Genomic DNA, 26,339 nt, shown 5'->3' on the forward strand with positions numbered 1-26,339 from the left:
ATAATAAAATACAAACTTGTGCGGACTATGTTGTTTCTATATACCCATTGTCAAAAAGTTGTTTCAAACAAGATTAAAAGCTCACAATTCAATAAAAAAATTTTCAATTCGAAATATAATTCGTTTGTTAAAACTTTTTAAGTTTATAAATACGGTACGGGAGAGGGGCAAAACAGGTTACCCTCAAAATTTTATTGAAAAATTTTTTTTTAAATGGTTTTGTAAATACTAGTGTACATATTTCGCGCGCGTGCCATTTTTCATATATTTATTTTAATGTATATTGTATACATTTTTATGCTGTGAGCCAATCACGTTACAAATAGTTTGGCTTCACATATTTTTTATATCTTTTAAATTACAGGAATACACAGAAAAAAACAAATAGTAAATGCAACATGATGCAGTCTTGGTAAATAAACATGATGAAATCATGTTGCATTCACATGATTTGTCATGTTTCGGCTACATGACAATCATGTTGCAGTAGCATGAGAAAAATCATGAGGCAGCAACATGATTTTCATGTAGCCTTAATAATATAAAATTAAGCCGCAAAAACTAAATATTTATGCTTCAGAAAGATTATTTATTATCAAGCAACAATCAAGCAAAAAATCGATTTTTTGAAAATCCTGACTACCCCTAACTCCTTAAGCAAAAATATCATTTACAAATGATCTAATTTGATAATTTACTCTAATTTTCATCTGCAATATTATAAATCCGGAAAAATCTAGTTGCTTGATAATAAATAATTTTTCTGAAGCATAAATATTTAGTTTTTGCAGCTTAATTTGATGCTATTAAGGCTGCATGAAAATCATGTTGCTGCCACATGAATTTTCTCATGCTACCGCAACATGATTGTCATGTAGCCGAAAGATGACAAATCATGTTGCTGCCACATGATTTCATCATGTTGCATTTACTATTTATTTTTTTCCGTGTAATATCTTGAATTTTTTTTTTGTTAAACTTTTTCAAAAATCGAATGACAGTCAAAAATGTCAATGACTTTTTTTTCCTGATAAAAACTAACTATTAAAAATTTTTTTTCTTCCTTTGTATTCATTAATGATGTAAAATGTAATTTTTCTTCATGGAAATTACTTACAGAAAAATTTAATTCCCTCAAATTTATTTGATATCTAAAATTTTTTTTCCCTTTTTGTGGGGGTTACTTTGAATATCATTAAAAAAAAAAGATTTAGCGTATTTGAGTCCTCGAAAACTTAGTATTCCTTCAGTACCCCGTTTTGCCCTCCCCCTCCCCTATACTCTTCAATATTAATATAATTTACTTCTTTTTAATAAAAATTATTAAACTTTTTTTAACCAAATCTTAATTTAATTTTGAATACATTTTATACTCCATCCGGTTTAAATATTAATAAAATCGACTGTACAGTAAAAAATCCTCATAAAATAGAATTATCGTTTTTAATGCATAAAATTTTATTTAATTTCCCTAAAAGATGTACGTCATAAAAAAATTAGCAATATTAAATCACTGTATTAAAATAATCAGCTTAAAATTTTCCATCCAAAAAAAAATAATAATAATAATAAATAAAAATTTTATTTGATCTCTATATGTACTTATAGACATAAATATACATCAGTATTCAAGAGAAAATCTACACTGCATTTATGTGAATACATTTAGCAAAAAAAAAAAAAAAAAAAAATCTAATGACGTGGGTACGTGCTTTGTGTCCAGACAAAAAATTCCGGGTAATGAGAATCATGATTCGTTATTTTTTTTAACTTATTATTATTATGATTATTATTATTATATTGTGATTTTTATGTTATAAAAATATGTATCTTTAGCCGCTGGCTGTTGAAACTATTTTATCGCTAAAAAATACGCTCTCGTTCTCTCGTCACTGCTTTCGTTTCATTATGTCGCGTTCGTGTATATATACTACATATCCTTATATATATATGCTGAAACAATGAAGCTTGATGTCTGCATATCAGTAATGATGTCAGTACCGTAAAATTTCTTCAATTTCATGGCTACAAATTTTTACGATCCTTTAAAATATCAGATTGCATATCGTATTACTTTTTTCATCCACATCCACATATCTAAAAGTTTGAGTGATATGAAGATCTTTATGCTCTAGTTTAGATATAACCTCGTCCGGAAACAATTTAAGTTGTTATTACCAAAATACTTGGACGTTAGTGGCAGCAACGGTGGCGGTTGATCACAGCATATATTTATATATATATGTATATTTAAACCCGACTAGCATATTCTCTTGTATACGTTTTAATCGTGGGATTAAATCAGAGGAATATAAATTTGAGGATGTACATTTAGTGATTTCCGTGAGAGCAATGGAGGGATTTGGAGCACACACCTTTCTCGGCACTCCGCTCATGTTATATAAATATATATAGGAGGTTAATATAATGGTGTGTGTTTGTAATCTCGCGGAGGATAAAAAATAAAAAGTAAGTTGAGAATATGAGAGAGCATAAATTACAACGGGTGCCGGAACGAATCGCCGAAAAGCCGGTTTTGCTGACTCCCCCGCGTAGTATAGCTCACGCGAGTAGACCCCACGACAAAAGTACCACCGAGCTTTTAATACCGTCGTACGCGGCTCGCAAAGGTCGCCCATATATATACCGAGCTAGTCACACGACTAGACGGTGAAATGAGTTTTTTCTCTTGAGTAAGAACGGAAACGGCTGACGGTATTTTTTTTTATTACCACCGCTACTTTTCTTTTATTATAATAAATATTCAAACAGGTATTTCATAATTTACAATTACTTACAATGTAACTTTCTATTATACGGTTTTTTATATTTTTTACTCTCATTATTCATTGAAATGAAGCTCTATTTTTTTTGATACTCGTACTGACTAATTGTTTTGTCAATACTGAATTCACCCACGCAAAATAAATTAAAAAATGAATTATTAAATTTTTTATTACGCTAAAAATTAAATAACTTTTTTTTATACCAACAAATTTTAAACTAAGTAGCGTTTATATATTTTATTTTAACAATAAAGTCATTTAAAAGAAATAACATGATTTGCATGGAAAAAGTTTAAATTGCAAAATAGTACTGAGTGACGTTTACCAAAAAAAAAATAAAATAAATAATTTCCTATTTTTTTACGGCTGAAAAGTTTTACCCCTTTTATATTAAATTTATTTTTTCGGTTCTGTATGAGTGTATACGGGGAAAAATATAATTTAAAAGCTGTTTTATTCTCTGTAAAAAATTTAAAAGAGAAAATAACAGGGTTTAAAGTAGTGTATAAGTATGCAAATGTGTGAAAGACAGTGGCGGGATGATGAGTGAGCGAGTAAGTCGAGTACATGTGAAAGACGAATGAGAAAAGGAATAGAAGATGATGAGGGCCAATGCCAGTACACGTCCGTGACGGTTTAGAGATACATATTATATAGTACATACGAGCGACGTCGACGTCGACGACGACCAAGAAGGCTAACATAAGACTAAGACTAAGACTAAGACGACGAGTAAGTGACACTTGGCGTCTGTAATTCAAGGTAACTCTTTTACTCCTTTCTTATTTCATTCTCTCGTCGCGGGTCGTATGCACACAAGTTAAGTGTCGTATGAGAATACAAGTTAACTTTGAGAGAGTAGAGGTAGTATGTAGTAAGTAGAGTAGAAGAGGGAGAATCGGCAAAGAATAACTGGCGCCGAGAGTGAGAGATTTAATCTCTTCTTCCTCATCATCATCATGGACTTCAGTGATCGTCTTTAGCGACTACTCTGAGTCAGACGCGAAAACTCGCGGAATAACCGATGCTATTCTTGGACCTGGACCCCCACGAACACTCCCCATTCTCAGATTAACAATCCGGCAGACGCGCCAGAAATAAATGACAATTATTCCGTACCATTGAATAAGTTCAAGATCCCCATGCAACTGAGCCACTTATAACCAAAAGAACCAGAGCTTTCCACTGTCTAATAAATTTAAATACTAATTAAACCGGGCGCGTTATTGATTTATGGATTGGCAGAATTTATATTAAAGGTAATGAAAGAAAAATAAAAAAAAATTACCTAGTGATACACAAGTACGCTTGTATCTCGAGTGTTTAACGACGACAGAGCTGGTCGGATCGCGGCTGGCTGCATCGCAGAGTTATTTTTGCCGGCTCGTGAATCCTCGAGAGCAATCGAGGAGCTTCCGCCGGCGCTACGGTAAACTTTTTAAACTCACCACCAGACTTTTGCTCTCCACAAACTGCAATGTAGGGTATGACCAACTATCTCTAATATATATATGTACAAATAAATCATATTAATCAATAACTTGTATACTATAAATAATCATAATAATTAAATTAAATTACCTGCAGTTAAAGTAAAGGCATCAAAAATTCGGTCAAACTATTACAGATCTAAGCTACGATATATACTGACGTCACGACAAATTAATTAAATAATTTATTTAAAAAAAAATTAATTCGGAAACTGAAACTTTGTAAATATAATTTTGGGATGATTGAATAACGCAACCCAACCCAATACGAGGTTCCTAGTCGAGGTACTTGAGAACCAAACTTCCAAAGGTCTATAACCCTTTTACGGACCTCTTCCCCCTTCTGATTAGTCCGTTAGCCTCCGGTGGCTTTCCAAGATAATCAAAATTCAATGGAACGGATTTAAAGTAAATAGTTTTTGAGATAACAAAATAAAATTAAAACAAAATAAAGTTACTGCTCAAGCCATCTTTGGATTATATTTGTTAATTAATTAATATAATCTCCTATTAAAAATAATAATTATTATATTTATTAATTCTACTTAATGATAATGGGATTAGATAGATAAAATAAAGTAAATTCCAGGGGATTAGCATCGCTTAGTGTGAAGATTAGTATAACCGGTGGAATATAAACTGGACACGGTCGCGGGAGCAGTTGGACCTGAATAAACATTAAAGGGGTGATTAAAAATTGAATAATCAGTCTCAGCATAAATGCCTTCGTAATGTTAAAAAAATATATAATAAAGAGGGGTGTGAAAGGCGACACAATAAAGTGGGAACAAGAGGAAATCGAGTGAATAGCTCGGTGGCAGAGACGTTGAATTACACAGGGGATGAGTTTGAGTGGCACAAGAGCTGGTAATTCTCTGAGAGAGTCAGAGGTTCTTTTGCTCTGGCCCACGTAGTCTATTCTATCAGCCACCACCACAGCTATTACTCTCATCCAAAGAACTCTCAAACTCTCAAAGATATTAATCTCTCTTTCTTTGCTGATAAGGAATAGGTTAATCGTCCTCTACTCTATACTCGAAGGGCATTCTCTGGCTCACAGCCCGACTAGACTTGCTGTGGTGCTCTCTACCGCGATGCCTATCTCGGGGTGCGACGTCTGGTCGGTTTTAATGGCACTGTCGTTAGCAAGAACCTGGTAGTTAACTAAGGAAAAACTTATACGTGACTTTCAGAGTTCAGAGTCTTTATATATATTTAACTTGGGCGCTTTTGAATTGAGAAAATAATATAATATATAGAGTTGGGGTGCCAGTGATCGGAGTATTAGTAGTAGTAGGAGTGCTTGAGCACCCGAGATAAAATTGACAGCTCTAGTGTGTTATATACACGCGATAAAATATATACTCGAGTGAGTATAAAACGTATCACTCGTGTTGGTATAGACTGTAAGATACTATTGTATGCCGAGTTTTTCAAGTAGACTTGAGGAAATAAAGGATATAAGGTGCATCGCGAAACATCTCGCAGACACATAGTCAGACGGCGCACTTGGTATTAATAGAAAGTCAAGAGCACTAAGAGAGACGGCAGATTGATCTTTACTCTCGTCGTCTCTGTGTGATATTCATTCGCCAGCTACTATACACACTGTACTACACCAGTGGTGTTGTTATAAGTGATATGTACACAGTCTAGCGGGTCGTGCGTACGGTAGTGTGTTGGAAGCAAATAAGTCTAGTGTGTGCTGCGCGTCAAGTGACGGAGCCGACGAACCTACTGGCGTATTTCCAAACTCCTGTCAAATTTTTATTTTTTCATCCCTTTTCTATTCCACTCTTTCTCTCATCTCTTTTGTATCTACTGTCCCATCCCGTCCGGTTTTCTCCTCTACTATGTACGAGGCTCTACATCACAACGTCCGACAATTTTATCAAATTGTTTGTAGCAACAATTAATCACGACACTTGCGGTAGAAAAAAAATATTTAACTTCCGGTGTTGTGCTTTTCCGGCGAAACGGCTAACGAAAACCGTGTTTGCTAATTAAAATTCCACTTTCAAATATACATGTAGATATATATTGATATTGTTATCTGGGTGTGTGTGCGTGCGTGATATTTGCTGGGTATATAGATGCCAAACAGAGTGAAAGAGTAAAAAAAAGTGTGGAGAGGGAATGTATTCAATGAATAGCTTGGCTTTATGTGGCACCTACATGAAAGCCACAGGGACCGTGTAAAATAGTGAATTAACGCGACGCAACGACACTCGTTATTTAACCGAAAATACGAGTGCACACACACCAAATATCCTGTGATTTTTTTCCCTTGTTCTTTTACACACAATTTTTCTCTCAACATTTATATATCCATATATTTATATATGTATATATGTATTTACATAGTGGTGTAGTCTATATACTTTTGGCTCTCACCCTGTCGTAGTTTACCAAACAATTCCCAATTGCTTTGTCAAAAAGTTCCTGCTAAAAATGGCCGCTGATTTATAGGCTTTTGCGGCGGCCGCGCGGATTTATCGTCCTGGCTGGACAAAAAAGTCCAACGTTGTCACGAAACCCGCGTGCTCCTCCCCCTTGTACACTTCATACTGTATAATATATATACCTACCTCCAACTCGCGTATCCGAGCCGAGTGTGATGCACGCGGGGAATTTCGAACTCGGTTGTTAATACGCGCGTCTCTTACTCTCTTACTCTGCCTAAAATCCTCATCCACGCGACAGTGAAACGACGAGCGAGCGACCGGCCGACGACGACTGCGAGCAGAGAGACAGTTTGGGGCGGGACACACGCGAGCCCCGTTTATGGGCATGGGAAACGACAGTTGAATTATTGTAACTTGGTGCAGCAGTCCCTCTAGTCCTGATGAACACCACCACCGATGGGAACCCAGCAGCCGTATCACCATTACTACCTTCCTTTCATTATACTAAACGTTTGTTACAAACAAAAGAATTATGGAGACTAAAATATGTCATGGCAAAATATGTATATACTACTTATTTTAATTTATAATTAACGAAATATTTAATTACATCAATAAAGCAAACAATAGAACAAAGCCCATATATTTTGTTAAATAACACCGACAAACAAGTCAAAGAGAAATTATATTATATTTACTTTTTGCTGACAGTCATAATCCGACAAGCGTCCTCGCTAATTTATGTCTGCAATTACGGGTATACGAGCACCGACGTTGTAAATTAATTGGGAAGACGGTGGTAAAAGTTAATTTGGTAGGTACAGAGCCTCACATCCTGCGATAGTCGTGCAAGAGGGAGAATTCTACGACACAGTATTAAACCTATATACACACTAAACACGTCCTGGTATATATGTATATATATACTAAGACTACTACATAGATATGGAGGGTATGGACTAGTCCTTGGTTGCAGTCGTTTGGCTCAGGTGGCGTTTACTCTGCAAGAGCCCAAGGAAACCAGAGGAAGATGAGCAAGAGAAAACAAGATAGTGTGTGTATATATATATACATATATATAAGATAAGGAGGGCAAAAGTTTAAAAGCCAGGAGAAACTTACATATTGGATGTAGCAAGAGGATATTAGAGACGAGCGTCGGTGAATTTGCTCACTCTCTTGCTCATGGTTCTCAGCTCGTTCGTATGCTTCCACCCACATCTACAAATATATTCTTTACTAAAAATCGTAGACTCCCGGGTGCATCACAAAGGTTTAGGGCGCGCCGAGTTTATTCCAGCTCGTGTAGTCGATCCGCTCAGCCGTGCCCTTGTCCCTGTCCCGAGGATCGCTGAGGATAAATTTATGTGAATCCACGTCCGAGAAGTGAATCACTCTGCTTCGTTACTCCAGCTTTCCGTGTGCCGCCACTGTTCTGCTCCTATGTCGGGCAACAAAGGAACACATGCACACTTTTATTCACATGAGAGAATCTAACCCAAGAATAACTCGGAGAATTTTGCTTTTGCTGGATTCACCTGGACCACGAGATGTTGAATTTACACTAAATTTATACATATGTGTTAGAGAAATTGTTCAAGTATATATACATACAAAAATATATACACTGTAAAAAGAGCGGTGTTAAAAATGGACTCAATTTAAGACCGCGCGGTGTTAATATGAAAGTACACTGGTGTGGGCGGTGTAAAAAAAAATCTACGTTCAGAAATCAGAAAAAAATATATGGCATATAAAAAGATATAAAAGTGATAGAGTCAGGAAAAATTTTCACAAAGTAAAATATTTTCAACTCCGAAAAATATTTTAACGAAGGTAAAGAATATTTACACCGGCGGCGGTGTTATTTTAACACCTACACCGCCTGCACACCCCAGTTTTTTTTACAGTATATATATAAATGTATAACATCACAGTACTTTCTATAAAAGTGTGAATGTATATAGATATATATGTATACACGCGTCACGCTCTTCCGTAATTCAGTAAGGCGAATGTATCCGGACGAACGAGATGCTCTCTTCAAAACGGCAACAGGTAGTTTTCTCGAGCTGCCAAGAACTCTGCGGATTTGTATGTATGCATGGAAAATTTATGCAGCCAGCTATTTGCAAGATTTAAATTTCCACTTTGCTAAATTATTTTGTTTAAATTATATTTCATTTTATTTATCACTTACTCTGATAAATCCGCTATCAACAAAATAAACCCATTCATATCTATTTTATTTTTATTTATACATTTAACTCCACCGATATTGAGTGCAGTTACACATTTTAGTGGAGTATGTGTAAATGTATGTATGTATGTAAAAAAGTAAAAAGATTTCATTTTTGTATTCACATTTTTATGAGCACTCGAATGCGGGTAAAAAATTGAATTTCCTATGCATGTATAAAAAGTATTAGAGGAACGGCAACGACTGTAGGTCGAAATCCACATGAAAGTGCGGTTGCGAATTTGAATGCAAGTCCCTCATAAATTTTGTTTCTCGCTCGCAAAGTTCTCTGTCCCATGTACACGGGTAACTCATTTCGCCTCAACTAAAAGGTAAAAATAAGGGTTATATATGCAGCCATCGCCGCCGCACCCTTTCTCTTTTTCGCTCCCTCTCCCGCCCTTGTTAATTTTTCATTTTTTTTACTTTTTATTTTTATACTCTTTAGCAATGAGACGATGGGACGCACAAAAGCACAGCAAAAGGGACCACGATGAGCTTTACTTCTCGTCCGTACAGCGGTTTAGTTTGCCTGCGTTCTCCTCGTAATTTTAATTAAAAACCGCGAGTGGTACCGGTCCATTTTGTTTATTATAACCATGCCCTCGGCATTGTTTATTCTACTCCATCCGTCAGTTCATTCTTCTCATTAAAATACACTTACAAATTGTGCTAATGCTAGACTCTTTGAAAAATCTGTAATTTACTTTTTATTTCGTCTCTCCGAGCTCTGCAATGCATTTTTATTATATATATATATTATTATATTATTATTTATTCTTCAGAGTGGCTTCGTTCTCGTCGCTATTTCTTATAACGTTGCTCCAAGGGGATTTTTTTATCCTTTCGAATATTAATTCAACACTCAGAGACTTGACGATAAATCAAATTTCGTTTTCAAGAAGTGAGTCAACGAGAGAGAAAGAAATAAATCCCAGTTACAGGCTTGTTTTACCTTTTTTTTCTTAAATATTTTTTCCTCACCTCCGGTGCAGCCTCGGAAAGATAAAGCAATTAGAAGGGGATGCCAACTTCTAGATCTTTTAATTACTTTAACGATCGCCTTTAAAAAAGTTTAACAAAAATAATAATCTCGACGGCAGTTGCCAGTTAAAAGTATATATATTTCAAGTGTATTTAAACATTTTTTATCATTATATTATTTCTACGTCTTCTGAATAATCCTTAAGATAATTTTCCAAGTCATTTAATATTCAAATTGTTTTCGACGTCACACCATTTTAAATCCGATCACTAATTACTATCTCTGTAATTATTATTTTCACTTACACTCCTTAGTATTCTCATTGAAACTTTCAGTTATTAGTTTACGCAATCACATCATCCAATTAGACCGAAAGAGTGAGTGCGCGAGTCTCGGGACTGTAATTTTAAATAAAAATTTTATAATAATGGAAAAAAAAAAAAGTTATTAAGAGAAATCGAGAAATTTCTGTAAAAGCTTTATGGTTCCATCGAGTATTAGGAGGAGAAGAAAGCGCTGAAAACAAATTGAGTGATAGTAGAAGAGAGCAATTGGCGTAATTAACTTCATTATCCACGACACGAACTGCTTGCAAGAAAGGTTCGCTCGGGTTAAACGTCTTTCCCCGGTAAGTAAAAGGAAAAAATAAATAAAAAAGAAAAAAAAAAAGAAAATAAACCCAACTAAGGAGCAGAAGAAAATAAGAGTCTGATGATTCCTTGCGGTACATAGAGAATAACGCAATACTCCTGCTCAACTCCTCCCTCATCGAGCTCATCCATCCAAATGATCAATATCCGCTTATGGACAAGAGCATCGTTCCATTGAGAGTCAGGGGGTCAATCAATTTGCCGCTCCCTTTTTTATTCAAATTGGAATATCTTCTTCGCTCGCATTCTCGCTCTTTCCCGTGGCCTAACCCAATGTATATCTTCTTCCTATCCTCTTTATAAGGATGAGTATAAGTATCGATCGACTTTTACTTACCCCCTCTCCCTTAACCGGCACTCAATCCAGCTAATAATCTAAGGCACTCTGGTCTTGGTCTCGACTCGCCCACTTTTCTCTCCGCATTTGTACTACTCTATAATATACCCGCTCATCTTCTTATCTTGGTTCGTTGGTTATGGTTGTTAGATGGTTCGTTGCACGGTCGGTGACGAATAAGAGACGATCAGTGCGAGAACGTTTTTCGCTTGGGCTTCTTGTACCTTTTCTACACTAGGTAAAATAAATTGAGCCGTAATGAAGTATGAGAGAGAGCAAGAGGAGAAAAAGCACCAGCAGTTTAAAGACTACAGGTATATATATATATATATATATATAATAGGTGTAGCGGTTTGGGATCCTCGTCAAGAGGTCGGAGATACGCCGAGCAGAGAGAGAAAGATCATCAGCAGAACAAGAAGTCGAGTTATTGAACAAGCAGACGGAGGACTGGTAAAGTAAAGAGCGAGAGGACGTGTGCGGCAACTAGCAGATTATACTGGACTCAACTCAACCCTCTGGTAGTTTTTGCTGACTTTACAAATGATTGATTTTCGCCGGGCTCATTGGACGCCTATAATTTAACCCCGCGCCGACTCTGGGACCACCGAAGCCGCGATATGTCCTTTTTGCCTCAATATACTCACCGACGCCTTCTGGCCTTCACTTATTTTTTTTTTTTCTTACATTATCTCTGACCAAGACCAAACGAGACATAACTGTCATCGTTTCGTCTTAACAATTTATCTCAATTTTCGGGTTGTAAATTAACCATAGACCACCTGTTTTATTTTTCACTCTCTCATTTCTCTAATATACTTACTGTTATAATAATTCACATCCACTTAAATATTTCTCGGGTAATTATAAATACCGAGCGATGAAAAATAATAAAATACAGAGACAGAGACGGGATAAAAAGCCCATCTAACGAAACGTGAATAATTAAATTTTTTTAATTACTTTAATTTACTTAATACTTTATTTTCCATTTAATTTAATAAAATATAAATTTAGCCAGAGTTTAACTCATCACATAAACATCCTGATGAAAATTGGATGGAATTAAATTTTTCTCCGATAGCCAGTTAAAAGAATCAGACCTTTTACTCGATTTTATTATTTCTTTTTTTGTTCATTCTGAAAAACGTGAATATAAAATGTCTTTTTACATCCTTTCATTTTTATTTTAACTCCCTCCCCCCCACCCGTACCTATTCTCATTCTTTTTAGCACTGCACGGCGTATACCAACCTATTCGAACTGAGATTACGATCCGTCTGCCATTGTCCCAGGAAATTATTATATCTAACTCTCTCATGGCTCTCTCTCACTCTTACTCCATTCTCTCTGGTGTGCAAAGAAAAATCCAGAGAGCTTCTTCTACCAGCAAAAACTTGCTCCAAAGATTTTCGTCGGTTCTCTCTCAACTGGCAGTAGCAGAAGCACCGGCTGAGCGCCTTTGTCCTTTGCTGGATTCCTACAAAACTTGGATATAATTCCCGAAGCTTGCACAACCACACGGCAATCTTCTATTCTCTGGCTCCTTACACACATACACGCGTCTGCAAATATCCATGTACACTTTAATACACACTCAGTCAACGTACATACACTCATGCACACACAAACAGTACATATACTTGTGAAAAGCTTGCGGTTTCCGAGGCAAATCGAGGCAAAATCTCGTGTACATTCTACACTACTACGGTTGATAATTTATTTAACGCTGTATAGAACTGGTCTGCGAACCCCGCATTCACGTTACGAATAAATCAACCCACTAAGATATATATATGTACGGTACCATGAATTCGCGTACTCAAATAATCCGGGACAACGATTGACGTCCGCAAATTTGTAGGATAAACTCTCAACCAGGAGTAAGTACAGACGTATATACAGTTATACTTATAGTGTCTCAATATATGTACATGTATAATATATACATATACGTTGTAGCTTAAAATCCACGTGTACTTGAAGGAGTAACGTTAGTAGCCCACTTGGTAAATTAAATTGCATTAACTTGAAGTCATAATAGAGTAATATTCCAAAGTAAAGCAAGAGGAGTATTCTAGAGTGTAGAGGCCCTTGAAGAGTTCACTCTCTTCAAATTTGTGCGAGACAAATAGCGACGACGAGGACGAGGACGATCACGACGACGACGACGCCCAAGTCCTTTTGGGTCTTTGTACGGTTGAGCGATGTGTCAGGGTGCTTGCTGCGCTCGGATGAGTTCCCCGAGATAATCGGATTAAAACGCGATGGGGTGAGATAAGTCGCCGACGGCAAGTTGTCGCGTGGAGTCGACTAATTGGCCTGCTCATAAAAGACCGCCCATGATGGATATATACACACATTTGTGTGTGCATGTGTGCAGAAGACCGCATGGGTAGACCTACTGCTTTAGTCGATTTGTTCTCAGTTATGACCGTCAACTAAAATGTAACTATTATTATGTTGTTTAAAAGAAAATGTATCCTCACCAATCATCATTATTTTTCTTCATTGAGTAACTACACAATATCAAGTATAACAGCGCCACCCGAGTCAAAAAACAAATTCAGATTTACGTCTCTAAGTTCTCAATGAAGTTTTTGAGGATCCATTTGGAATTTGAAAATTAACAACAGTACAGAAAGTTATCCTAGTTTAGTCCTCAAAGTAGTAGTTATGGCCCATTTTACCACTTTGAGGACTAAACTGGAATAACATAATCTGGATTGAAGCCTCAAAATACTCAAAACGTACAGAAATAATTTCATCTACATTTGAACCTCAAAAGTCTCATTCGAGGTTTTCTCTCCCCTCCCTTTTCTATCTAAAATTTTTCGTCCGAAATATAACTTTTCATTCGTTGAGGATTTTGAGGTTTTAGCTATAATTCAAAATCGATAAATTATTCGGATTTAGACCTCATAGTTCTCATTGAGGATTTTGAGTACTAAAGTAGAATTTGTGTTTTGACTCGGGCAGGTACACTAAAAAATTGGGAGTGAATTCGAAGTGATTACGGATTTTCTTTAAATCCAAATTCACTCCATCACTCGGAGTTCCGGAGTTGTAGAAAAAAATCACTCCGCATACGGGGTAAATAGGGAGTTTGTCTCTACAGCGGAGTGATTTTGGAGTGATCTAGATTTTATTAAAATCCGCATTCACTCTGATTCGGAGTTTTAGTATTAAAATAAACTCCCCTTCGGAGTAAATTTCACTCCGAGGGAATTAAATAAACAGCCACCCGCTCCGGATTTAATCCGCGTTCATTCCAAAAATTGTTTACACTGTAAATACATTTATAATTTATACACAGGTATGCGAATATATAAAAATAATATTTTTTACTCTACCTTGTCGACGTCTGACGGTATTTTTTTCCACGGTAGTTACTCTCCGGTGTAGGTATAACGGTGTCATCTTGACCCCGGTCACACATTAAGAATGCGTCATTTTAAGATATAATCTTGAGCCGCGGTTCGTAAGGCGTAAATGAGAAGTACTACTCCCATCGTAATTTTCTCTTCCTCTCTATGATCCTCTCAACAAACAGCATTAAGTATACATCGGAGAGAGAGAGATAAAGGGAAGAAGGAAATAAATAATGAGGAGACTAGTTCTCTTTCCCTTGATACTAATTACTTGACGTAGCGTCGCGTCTCTCGCAAATCAAATGACAGCTGGGACAAGAAGAAATTAATGAAGACGGTGAATTCATCGTAATTTACGCGAGTCCAGTTTCATTAAGTATAACAGATTTATTGAAGATTGTCGGCAGGGAGCGTTTCGAGTAGAAAATTATATCAAAGCACTCGTATAATATAATACCTCATCTCTTTGCCTCTTGGCTGCTGTAGTCTCTGCTATACCTCAGGCATCGAAACGAGTGTACCAAGTGGCTTTTCTCTCTTTCGCGCTCCCTCTTTGTCTTTAATTCTTCCTCTCTTTTGAGACACGGTACAGTAACCCTCGCTCTGTTATGCTAATCTTACTCGCTAGTAGTGTTAGCTATATACAATGATGCGCCACCACTCTCTACTTACTTCCGGCGAATAATATATACCTATATATCCTACTCTACACGTTCCCTACTCACGAGTGCGGGTAAATTTCATCAGCAAGTGCAATTACACCGCACGCCAAATCCGATTTAACGTAGTTAGTGCTACTCACTACACTTCCACAGTATCTAATATAATATAATAAAGATATATATATATTCTAGTAGTATTTTGCATCAATTTCATCGGCAAATATTTATCAATAGCCAATTGAAATATACACAACAGCGATTTAATTCAATTTAGATGATAATATTGCATTACAATAATGTTATCACTGTTAAATGTTTCGCGCTCATAAATAAATAAACGGATCTATGGGTATTATGATTAAAAATAAATATCAATTGCTGGTATATTTGATTGACTGATTGTTCTTCTCTGAGAGAGCCGAGTGGGTGAAAAAAGTAATAACAGCATGTAAAAAGTTAAAAATAAACAATAAAAGTAAGAAATAAAAAGTAAAATCAATCGCCGTTCGCCATACAATATCTGAGGTCAGTATATACGTAAGGTCAACAATATTCTCGGGCGGATAAAGTGTATAGAGTGAGAGTGTAGATACACAAGAAGAGAGAAGGAGAGTAAACTAAACTGGCAAGCAATGGAGGCAAGCCACGATCGATTGTACACGTGTATCCATTACGAGACGATGTAAGTGTACCTCAAGCCTTTGAGAGGGCGGCCTCGCCGGGTACGTCGGGTACGTCGGGGAGTTTCCAGCTTCACTATTCTCTCTGTGGATATAATACCACTATACTTGAGGTCTTGCTCTACACTGTCTGCATACATACAAAATATTGTATACATATATATATACAACAGCGGTATAGTCGCCAGATGCGGACGACCAGGGTGTGGGCGTACAATTCGCCGCAAAACGTTGACTTGAGGAAACTGAAACTCTGATGCGTTTTAGTATATATCTATATATCTATAGGAATTTACCTTTATTCCTGTGTCTCATACTCTACTTGCAACTCTAACTTGCTCTTTTCTATTATTACATTACTATATAAATATATATACTGCACTTGTATTGTTTCTGTAGATATATATGTATGTATATGTATCGTACTCTATATCCTGGGTAGCGTTGTCTGTTCTGCTGCAGCCGAACCTAGACGAGTAGCGGTGGCTCGTTACGACGCGGGTATAAGATCGGACGTGCACGAGCACCGGGATCATGAGACATTACCGGGAATTGCTCGGAAAAGACTAGACGGTTTTGTGCACAAAACGATTAAGAAAAGTAAAAGAGTCTAACTGCAGCAATTGTAATTTATTGGAGTTGGTTATTGCTTTTATCAATTGTGCACTCATTCGAAATCTATATCATAACTTTTCATTCTGATGATTAAAATTAATGACTATTTTGGCTGTAATTTATTTTTTAGTCGTTCAGTAAAATTTATAAAATACCAGTTGATTTCATTGTAAATTTTCATGTTTGCATATTTTTTACATTTTATTTTAATTAAATTTTTTAATCCTAAATTAATATTCCGCAGTAATTTAATATAAATTTATATTTTAAATATTCCAATGGAAATTCTTGATTTTTTTTTTTATTAAATTTATATTGAATTGTAGTGAACTTTTTTGTAGCCATTAATTTTTTTTACAATTAAAAGTGTACAGCATTGATTCAAGTTGAAAAAAAAAATATATATTATATATACAGTAAAAAAATAAAATGATTGAGATATTTAATGAAACTCATTAGAGTTAATAATTTTAATAAAACTAAAATTGATTTAAACAGACATTAAATTTAATTAGAGTAATAAACAGTTGATAATTGGGCCGACTAGGCCGGTTATATTTAAGAATTAAAAGAAAAGAAAAAGGTAATAAAAATAATCGCTCGAATTAATTCGGCGGAGGATACACTGCTGTCTAATTACGCTGACCATAGCGGTAATGACGGTAGTTTTTTTACTTTTTCGAGTCCTTAGTATATATATCATAACCGACGATCTTGAGAGCTCTGCATTAAGACTCTTCCGGTTTCCAAGCGCGGACACTCTCTCTCTCCTCATTCCATTCGTTTGTTCCACTCGTCAGCGGCGTTATCAAAATCTCACGGTTCGGTATTTATTTAATTTTTTTTTTTTTTAACCACTTGTACGTGAATGCCAGCGGAATATTGTTTATTTTATTATACATTGTTGTTACAGGAATTAAATGGTAAAACATTTATCGATGATATTTTATATTCAATTAAATATTACACGTTTATATAAATAATATATATATATATCTGTGTATGGATATTATAGCCGGTACAGTGGCTCACCGTTTTCAAACACGTTCAATGATTCGTTGGTGGTTTTCTGCGTTGAACCTCCAACCGCCAGTCAATTGATATTAATTCCCGATTGGCAATTAAGCGGCCCAACTATGGAACAGAGCCGACTAATATCGAAAATTTCTATCGCACGGGAATAACAATTGTTGCTCGTACTCATACAAATACCGATACCACTTTACATATATTTAAAACCTACCTCATATAGCTGTATATATATATATCATCCCCTACAGCAGTATCCTATTGTCTACTAATATATATGTACATGATACCGTGCAGTCATTACGAAATTTTTACCAGTAGCTTTTTTGTAATCCAGCAAAATGTAAATATAAAACTCCAAATTTTACGAGAGAAAAAAAAATTTGAGCATAAAAAGATAATTTAGCCGACGGTAAGTTTGTGAGGTTAATGACTTTAAAAAAAGAAGTTAGTCAAATAAATAATTTGGCATGTTACTTTGGTGTAGTCATTAACAAGCTTTAAAGACTCTGAAAAAGTTTTCGATGAGAATCATTAATACCGATCTTTTCATATATTAACACCGCGGGCAAAAAAGTATCTTTGTGCAATTTGTGAACACTCTTGTCATGTTTTTGTCACTTATCTCTGACCTGAAATCTACTTTGCTCGTTCGGTTTACAATCTGACGATCAGTCGGATAAGCTGGTAAAATTAGTAAAACTTTTTTATGGGAAAAAAAAAATAATACCGACAAAGAAAATAAATAGGATGGATAAAAAATAATGGGATGGGACTGAAAAAATACGGTCGACACAAGGTGGACATAGCAGTCGTCGAGTAGCTCGACCAAGTTGTTGGGTATTTCGTCGAGCAAATAACACAGACATGGACACATACATAAATATACATACAATGGTACTACTGTATAAACATTGTGTCCCGGTGAGTGGAATTCAATTCGATTAGGCGAGAATGGCGATCATCGACTGGAGTATCTCCGCCGACCGCCGTACTCTGTTCTCGGTGTACAGCGAATTTTCCGGGCGATAGGGTTGTACTAGCCATTAGCCGTTCCCCGAGAATCCGACTGCATCAGCAAATAACGTACACACACACGCACAATCAAACAACCCGACTATGCTATTACTGTATCAACAGAGATGGAGAATAAGTAAGAGAGAGAATTCCTCCCATTTGCTAATCCAGCCTAATGGCACAGAATAAATTACGCTCCTCATTCTAACGACGAGGACATGCACAATTTTTTTTTACAATCTTAATACTCCAATATGAATATCGTCATCGCGAGAACGGACAAGAGGAGAATGGGAAAAAATTATAAGCTAAAAAAAAAGTAAAACTAAAGAATATAAAAACGTGAATCGCGTCATGTTCATCAGAGTGAAGTGCAGCGGCACCGACGGTCTATTCTCCCTGGAATGTAAATGGTCGGATACATCCCATCGGGGGTTTGCCGGCGTATGACCAGTCGTATGTAAATCGCTGAAGCATATACAGACACTGTATATGTGTATACATATATTTCGTAGATATTCCCGTCACACGCGCCGTTGTATCTGCCTATATATCCATGGATGCGCGAGCCCAAACGAAAATGCGTTATTCGTGCGCTGAATATTTCTTCAGAGTTGAATCCACTAAGCGGAAGCAGCTCCTACGAAGAGGAAGAGATTGTAATCCACGAGTTATCCCGCGCGCGAAAAACGTACCGATTGTATAAATATCTGTGCATATATATATATACATTTATATATTGTACGTATGAATGTACATTGGTTGGGTTGGTATATACCTTCCGTTTCTCTTTACTCTCACCCTCCCTGTGAATTTTTTTCATTTTCAATACATACATTTTACCTCCTCGGTGCCTATCGAATTTAAAATCGCTTATTCTTGGTGAGATGTGTATATATAAAAAGCTTTTGGCTTTGTTCAATTTTACCCTCGACTACTTCTGAATAATATGTCTAGAATTTTTTAATATCATATGAAATACATTTTGAATTTTTTCACTCACACCAAATACATTACCAATATTCGTACTAATTTTTTTTTAATGCAATTACATTTATTATGTAGAATAAAAATAAAGATGAGAATCGGGCTTAATTTTTTTAACAAGGATTTTTCTCTTCAGAATGGATAAACAATTTGAAACATTTCGCAGCAGGGCTTCAGTACAGTGACTGAGTTAAATCCCGGAGATTTAAGCTAAACCAAATCAGTGTCCCTCACCCTTATATAAGGTTTATAATACTCACAGATGCTCATATCGATCCGTCCTAGTGAGGGGGAGGAGTGGGTGGAAAAGGAGCATCAGAGGAGGAATGGGAGTAAGAGGAGGCACACACTACATACGAGAGAAGCCTCTGCAGGCTCGTAAAATCCACCAAGTCGAAGATTTACTCTCCGGGATCGGTCGCTTCATTGCCAATAAACCGAGCGAGAAAGAGAGCACGACGGTAGTAGCCTTCCTAATCGTCTCTCGCAACTCTTTAAGCCTCAATTCCTGTGTATATGACAGAGAAAGCTCGAGAAAAACCGTAAAAGACGACAACTACCACTACGAGCGGCCATCAGTAGCCGAGCAAATGATAAAGAAGGATAAAAGAACAGCGAGATAGCAAAGTAGAATAATAGCAGTAGTATTAGTATTAGTAGTAGCAGTAGTAGTAGAAGTAGCAGTAGTATAAAATCGTCGTTGTCGTTAATAAGTGGAAATGCGTGGCCCACCATTGGGCTTTCGAGTCTATACTACTCGCATGCTCGTTTGAGTTTCAACGAGAATCACAAATACCGTAGACGAAGAAGAGACCCATACGGAATAGAAAAAAGAGTAGAGCACACACACACACACAGAAAGTACCACTACTGTGCTGCAATGTAGGGCAGTAGATGTGCAGTGTAGAGAGCAGTATACAGGCAAACGACTCGATAACGTTCCTTCAAGAAACGAAGGCAAATTAAATTTCCCATCTCTTTTTCTTTCACTCACACTCGTTAGCTATATATCTTTTATATACATTCGTCGAGAAATACTCTTCTTTTACGTGTTTCTCTCTCTCACTACTACTGTATATATATACCGACTGCACTCCTCGTCTGTTTTGTTGACGTCAACTACCTCTCGTAGACGTTTTTCCCTCGAGTATCTGTCTTCTTACTCGCAATACTCTTTTTTTGTTCGCTTTCGTCTTGACGACTACGACGAGTACGCGGCTTCACCGTCTACTTGACGGCGGCTTCTTTTTGGCAATCAAACGAGCAAGAACCCACGACTGGTGCAGTTTCCGCAAACCAACTACCAGGGCCTCCGACGTGCCTGCTGATGCCTCGTGCTGCTGCTGCTGTATACTTAACTGCTGTTGGATGCTCTACTGCTGCTGCTACTGCTGCTATATACTCTCTTTACTCTGTTCGCAAAACCGCAACCCAAAACTTGATGTGCCTTCAACAAGAAGGGCGCCGAGAGAAAAGACCGCTGCGGAATATACACAAGAGTAGCGGAGATTCTACCACATTATGTACATATATACACATATATACTAAAGAGTAATGTTGCTACTTATATACATATCTTATTCTGCCGTAGGTATGCCTTCGCCCCCGTGTTTTACCCACCGACGAACGTTCTGGCACATTTGCCTAACCACGTTACCGAAACCCGATTCTAACTTGCTTTACGATCCGTGCTATTTAATACTATTCAAACTATGTACATTTGTCTTTTCTGCAACACCGTGACCATATTATTCTTACCAATAATTAATATACTTAATAATAATTTTTAAAACTCTTCCTTAATTTTACAGATGAGCGGAAAAAGAACGAGAAGTTTCGAGTGCGCAGTTCACCATCGTGACAGAGAAGTCTACTCCGAAAATGATTTCCATCTTCTGATTCACGAGCCCCCACTTTTCCACAGGTGAGAGACTTTTATAAATATCTGTTCACACAAGATAAGGCCGTAGCTATTAAACCGACGATGACTACGACAAGTAAAAATATACTTTAGTGAAGACGCGTAATAGTATTGAAAATATTATGGAGACAGGATATTCAAAGCAGGTAACACATCAACGATAGGAGAGGGAGAAAACGACCTTACTCATATATATTCGCGATACACGTACTGAGCTATAGAATATGTAGCACTTTTCGAGTTTGTGTAACATTTTCCCTGAGGGTAGACTTTTCTTCTGATGGCTCTTGGTTGTTACATTCCTCTTCTCGAAGCCCATCTGGAGACTTTTTTTTTTACTGGTGTCTCCTGGACCCTTGCGAGACATCTCCACGCGCGTCTACATAAACGCGAGTATACCAAGCCAGACTATGTAAATTGCTTGAGAGTAACTTGAGGAAACTGTTGTCGTCGTTTCTCGTACTCTACTAACCATCACACGCGAACAGCATTCAAAGTGACTAGTTCTCTCTCTCTCTCACTCTCATTCTCTCCCTTTATATATGTGTATCAACTATTCTACACGTTGAATACTAGACAGAGAGCGAAAGATTAAATCGACAACATACATCTCGTGACGTCTCTCTCTCGCATTAGACACAACATGGCTGTGCACTTTCCCGGACAGCCGTGACGACACTTAACCATAATGTGTCCCCGAGGAAAAGACGAACGAAAAAAAAAACTAACAAACTATATCAACATTTGTCATTAAATTCCCGTTGCTCAATTGATCTTTTTTAACGAGAACAAAAAAGTGTTAACTTTTTTTGTATATTTGTCATGGGACTTTTAAAACATCATGGATATTTTACGCCTATTTTTTAACATATTCCCCTCATAATCTTTTCCCTATACTCACATCAAGTGGCTGTAAATTTTGACTTGGGTCTAATATACATTCAGACCTGTCGTTAGCGCGTCTTTTTTTGTTTCCCGTTAAAAAAAAAAATTCTAAAAGACCTATAACTGGATACGTTTTATTCGATCGTAAAAAAAATAGAGACATTATAATTTTTTTAATACTTTGAGGATTAATAATATAGATAAATATATTTATTGGATAATGGGTCTCTTAAAAAAAAAACATTTCGTGTTTAAAGTCGATCAAAAGCTTACCGGGTGGTCACAAAGTGTGTACTCGCGGTCACATTCCTCCGCTTTTCATTTTCAACTAAACAAGACTTATATATGTATGGATATATATGTGTACCTTTAAAAGAGTAGAGCAGTAGAGAGCAAAGCAAGAACGTAAATTTAAAAACTCGCAGTAATACACACATATATATATAAATACATATGTATAAGAGAGAAAAAAATCATGACGATCGTCAGTAAAGCGGCAACGACTTTGTCGATGAATTTTTCTCTATAATACCGGTCATATTGTCCCACTGTTTCCATTGTATACCAGCCTCCGTTTAGCTGCCTCAGGAGTTACAAAGATGGGACATCAAAGGTCGCACAAGCCAGAAAAAAATATACGAACGGATCGACTTTGCAGCAAACGAATAAATTATATATTTATACCAACGTATTAGTAAGTTTTTTTGGTTCTATTTTTTTTTCTTTCCTGCAACATGAATTTTATATAACAACGCACATAAAAGAGTAGTCGAGGACAAATGGAGCATTTTTTAAACGGAATTTCCAGAGAAAATAACATCTCACCTATTGGTGAGCACGTTTCAATCCGTTGAGTCACGTACAAAACTTACCTACCCCTAACGACTTTCACTGCTGCCCTTGGACTCACGTTTGCTTCCATAGTTTCGTCGTTATCTTCTTGAAGATGTCTCAACTTCCTGCAATTTGTGCCGAGTTTCTTGAAGATTAAAATACTAATATATTGATCATCAAATTTTGCCAAACGTGCTTGCATGGATGCACACACAGTAAAAAACTAATCGTAAAAGTGTAAAAAAAGCGTGTGTTAAAATTCTGAGTGTTGAATTTTTAACACTTATGTGTTAATTTAACACACAGTATTTATCTTATTTGAACCGTCGCAATCGATTGAATTTTTAACACACAAAAGTGTTATTTTATTCGAAAGTAACACACAAAATATGTTAACAATAATGTCGACCATTACAAAAGAATCCTTGGAAAATTTTTTACTTTTAACATATACGCGTGTGACTTTTTCAACACTCACGACATGTTAAAGTAACATATAAATAAGTGTAAAACGCTCGTTTTATACACAGAGAAAAAAGTTATCTTGAGTCAAGAAAATATTTTGGAAGAATATTTGGAAGTTTTCGGGAACCAAATCAAGATTTTCTTGAGCCAAAAGAATTTTTCTTGGTCGGAGAAGATTTCTACTTTATTTGAGAAAATTTAGGTTTCCAAAAAAATTTTCTTGAATCAAAAATATTTACCTTCAGGTGAGAATTTTTTTTTTCTGTGTACACGATATGTGTTGATTTTAACAAATTCTTTTTTACTGTGCAGAAAAAAAATTTTTTTGCCTCAAAAAACTTTTTCTTACTCCAGAAATTTTTTTTCTGTGGATTAAAAAATTGTCAGCATAGTGATAAAATATTAAAAAAAAAAATTTCTTGAAACGTTTATCGAGTTTGGATAAAATTTATGGTAAATTTAATGCGGCTCAATTATACGGTGGCACACTTTGATTGTGGTGCCATTGATTGACGCACTATTTTGTCGCTCAGCGGGACGTAAAGACGGATAACAACCGACGTATTAAATTATCCGTAAGTTATATAATATGTGCACCCGCCCTCGGTCCATTTTGCGGCACGCTCTCCGTATATCTTTTTGGTTTTATTAATCGGAGTAGAAAGTCTCCAAGTTAATGGAGGCATGAAAGAGCCATGACAGAAGCTGCAAGAAAGTCTACACATACATCTCATCTATATGTATAATATACATGCATACATACATATACTAGACTAGATTTTATATATAAATGTGTATAAAAGACGTAGGGTGTGCGTTTTAGCTGCTCCGAATTCACCACCTGGGCACTTCCCGCGGTGTGTAAGCCCATAAAAAGGACTAGTGGACCCATTCCAGTGGTCAACCGTGAAAATTAAATAATAAATAGCCGTCTTTTAGACTTGACCTTATATACAAGATTTTATCTCATATACTAGGAGTTAAAAATTAATTCCAAAAAATTAGTCAACAATAAAAAATGATGATAATAAATTGGAAATAAAAAACAAATGTCACTTAAAAAGTCACAAACTTATGAAAAAAAAAAAAAAAAAAAAAAAAATTCACCAGGGAGTAATAAATTCACCAGACAGTAGACAATATGCGTGTATATAATATAGAGTGTAGTGCAGGGCAAGAATAACAAAGTAGTTGACAAAAACGTCTTAGAATAGCTGTATCAACAAACGTCGTATAACACGTCCGACGGCTGAGAGCCGAATGCCAGTTGGCCTTTGATGTCTTACGAAGAGCGACGAAAATTTAGCAGCTGAGCTATTGGTGGCAGCTCTACCCCCACGTTCGCTCAACCCCATCATCATCCAATAGAGAGCGCTCCCGAGTCCCCTCTACCTCGAGCGCGTGTACACCCACGCCCGCCACTACTCGTGGGCTCTCGCGCCAAGTCAGTCGGTCAGTCCACTCGGTCACTCAGTAAGCCCGTGGCGCCCTAAGAGAAGGGACGTACGAGAGACGTACGTGCGTACGGCGGGCCTCTGAGGAGAGACAAATAAAAGGTGAAGAGCAACTGGCACTCCCGTGTCGTTCGCTCTTTGCCTGTCAAACTCAACCACCGTTATCTCGTAAAATAAGTATCAGTCAATGACTCATCAGTCATTTCACAACAATCCGCATTACCTAATTGTCGCGGGTTTACATATTTTTTTTTAATTTTTATTCTCTTGCCGACGGTATTAATGCGACCGCACTTTAAATCACGTGTGCTCCATACACGTGCGCATATGTGTCAGTGTATTGTTTATTTATTATTGATGTTTGTTGTTGATAAATCAATTGAAGTAATTAAGTGGGGTAATAATTAATAACAGCAACAACCAGTGAAATAATATTTCGGCGGAACAATGTGCGTGACAACGCCACTGAGCGCCACTAAAATACTTAAGGATACGTCGCGTGGGACTGTTACAAGAACAATCGCGACGACACAAGGATTAACTTATGTTCACAATACCGGTGTGACGTCGACGACCACTACAACTGCGACGATGACGACACCTGGTAATAACGCTGATCTTGGGAGACCGCAGCACACGTCGATCATGTAAATATTTATTTATATCTATATGTTTTTTTTTTTTTATAACGACTACACATTTTAATTGACATTTAAATTTAAATTTCACCGCGTAAACTGTAATGAAACGATGTTGTGAGTATGTGCGGTGGATCCGTCTAATTTTTTTTGTCGCACGAAAATATTAGATGTTTTATTGTATTTATATACATATGTCCATTTGCGTTTACTGAGACTCGGACTCTCACGGTGTCGGCGGGAGCACGTGTTGTTCTCTTCACACACTCCGCAATTATGTATATATATTTATAAATATATATATTTATACACCGCGAGTGTGTCGGTTAGACACCCGACTTTAGCTTGTCTCCTTCTATTTTGAGAATTAAATACCGCGAAACGCCGACACAGGACGACGAGGTTACATATATATATGTATGAGGTATATAGTCATGTGTGAGTGTGAGAGAACGACAAAGTGTCTCGTGAATTAAAATGTAAAATAGCAACGAGTGTGATGCGTCATCAATTCGTGGTGTCTATGTGTGTTTATAATATCTATATCTATATATATATATGTCATACGTACGTGCGTATATATATTTTATGTCTCGTCCGATTGTCAGTCTCTAAAGTAATTTTTATATTTGTGTACTCGGGAGAATTCAATATTGAAAAATCTCAAGTCAATAATTTATATTTGAATTGTTTTTCTTTTTTTTTTATTTATATATATATATATATATATTTTAGTTGCGCGCGCTTTCGCATCACATATATCTGACGATCGTCGATTGTCGCATTCAAGTTATATTGTTGTTTGTGTAGTCTTTGAAAATGGCTTTACAAATATAAAAATATATATATATATATAAAAAAAAAAAGTTGAAATAACATTGAAAATTTA

General features: G+C 36.4%; 1 protein-coding gene across 2 annotated transcripts in view; it reads left to right on the forward strand.

Annotated features, from left to right (window-relative positions):
• The window catches only part of LOC130666340 (protein rhomboid), a 118,649-nt gene that overhangs the window by 55,640 nt on the left and 36,670 nt on the right, over positions 1-26,339 (forward strand). For both annotated transcript variants that reach the window (XM_057467219.1, XM_057467218.1), the window contains exon 4: positions 21,065-21,177. In XM_057467219.1, coding sequence (XP_057323202.1) covers positions 21,065-21,177 — 113 coding nt within the window. The remainder of the gene's footprint in view (positions 1-21,064; positions 21,178-26,339) is intronic.

Source organism: Microplitis mediator, chromosome 4 (assembly GCF_029852145.1).
Source record: "Microplitis mediator isolate UGA2020A chromosome 4, iyMicMedi2.1, whole genome shotgun sequence".
Lineage (NCBI taxonomy): Eukaryota > Metazoa > Arthropoda > Insecta > Hymenoptera > Braconidae > Microplitis > Microplitis mediator.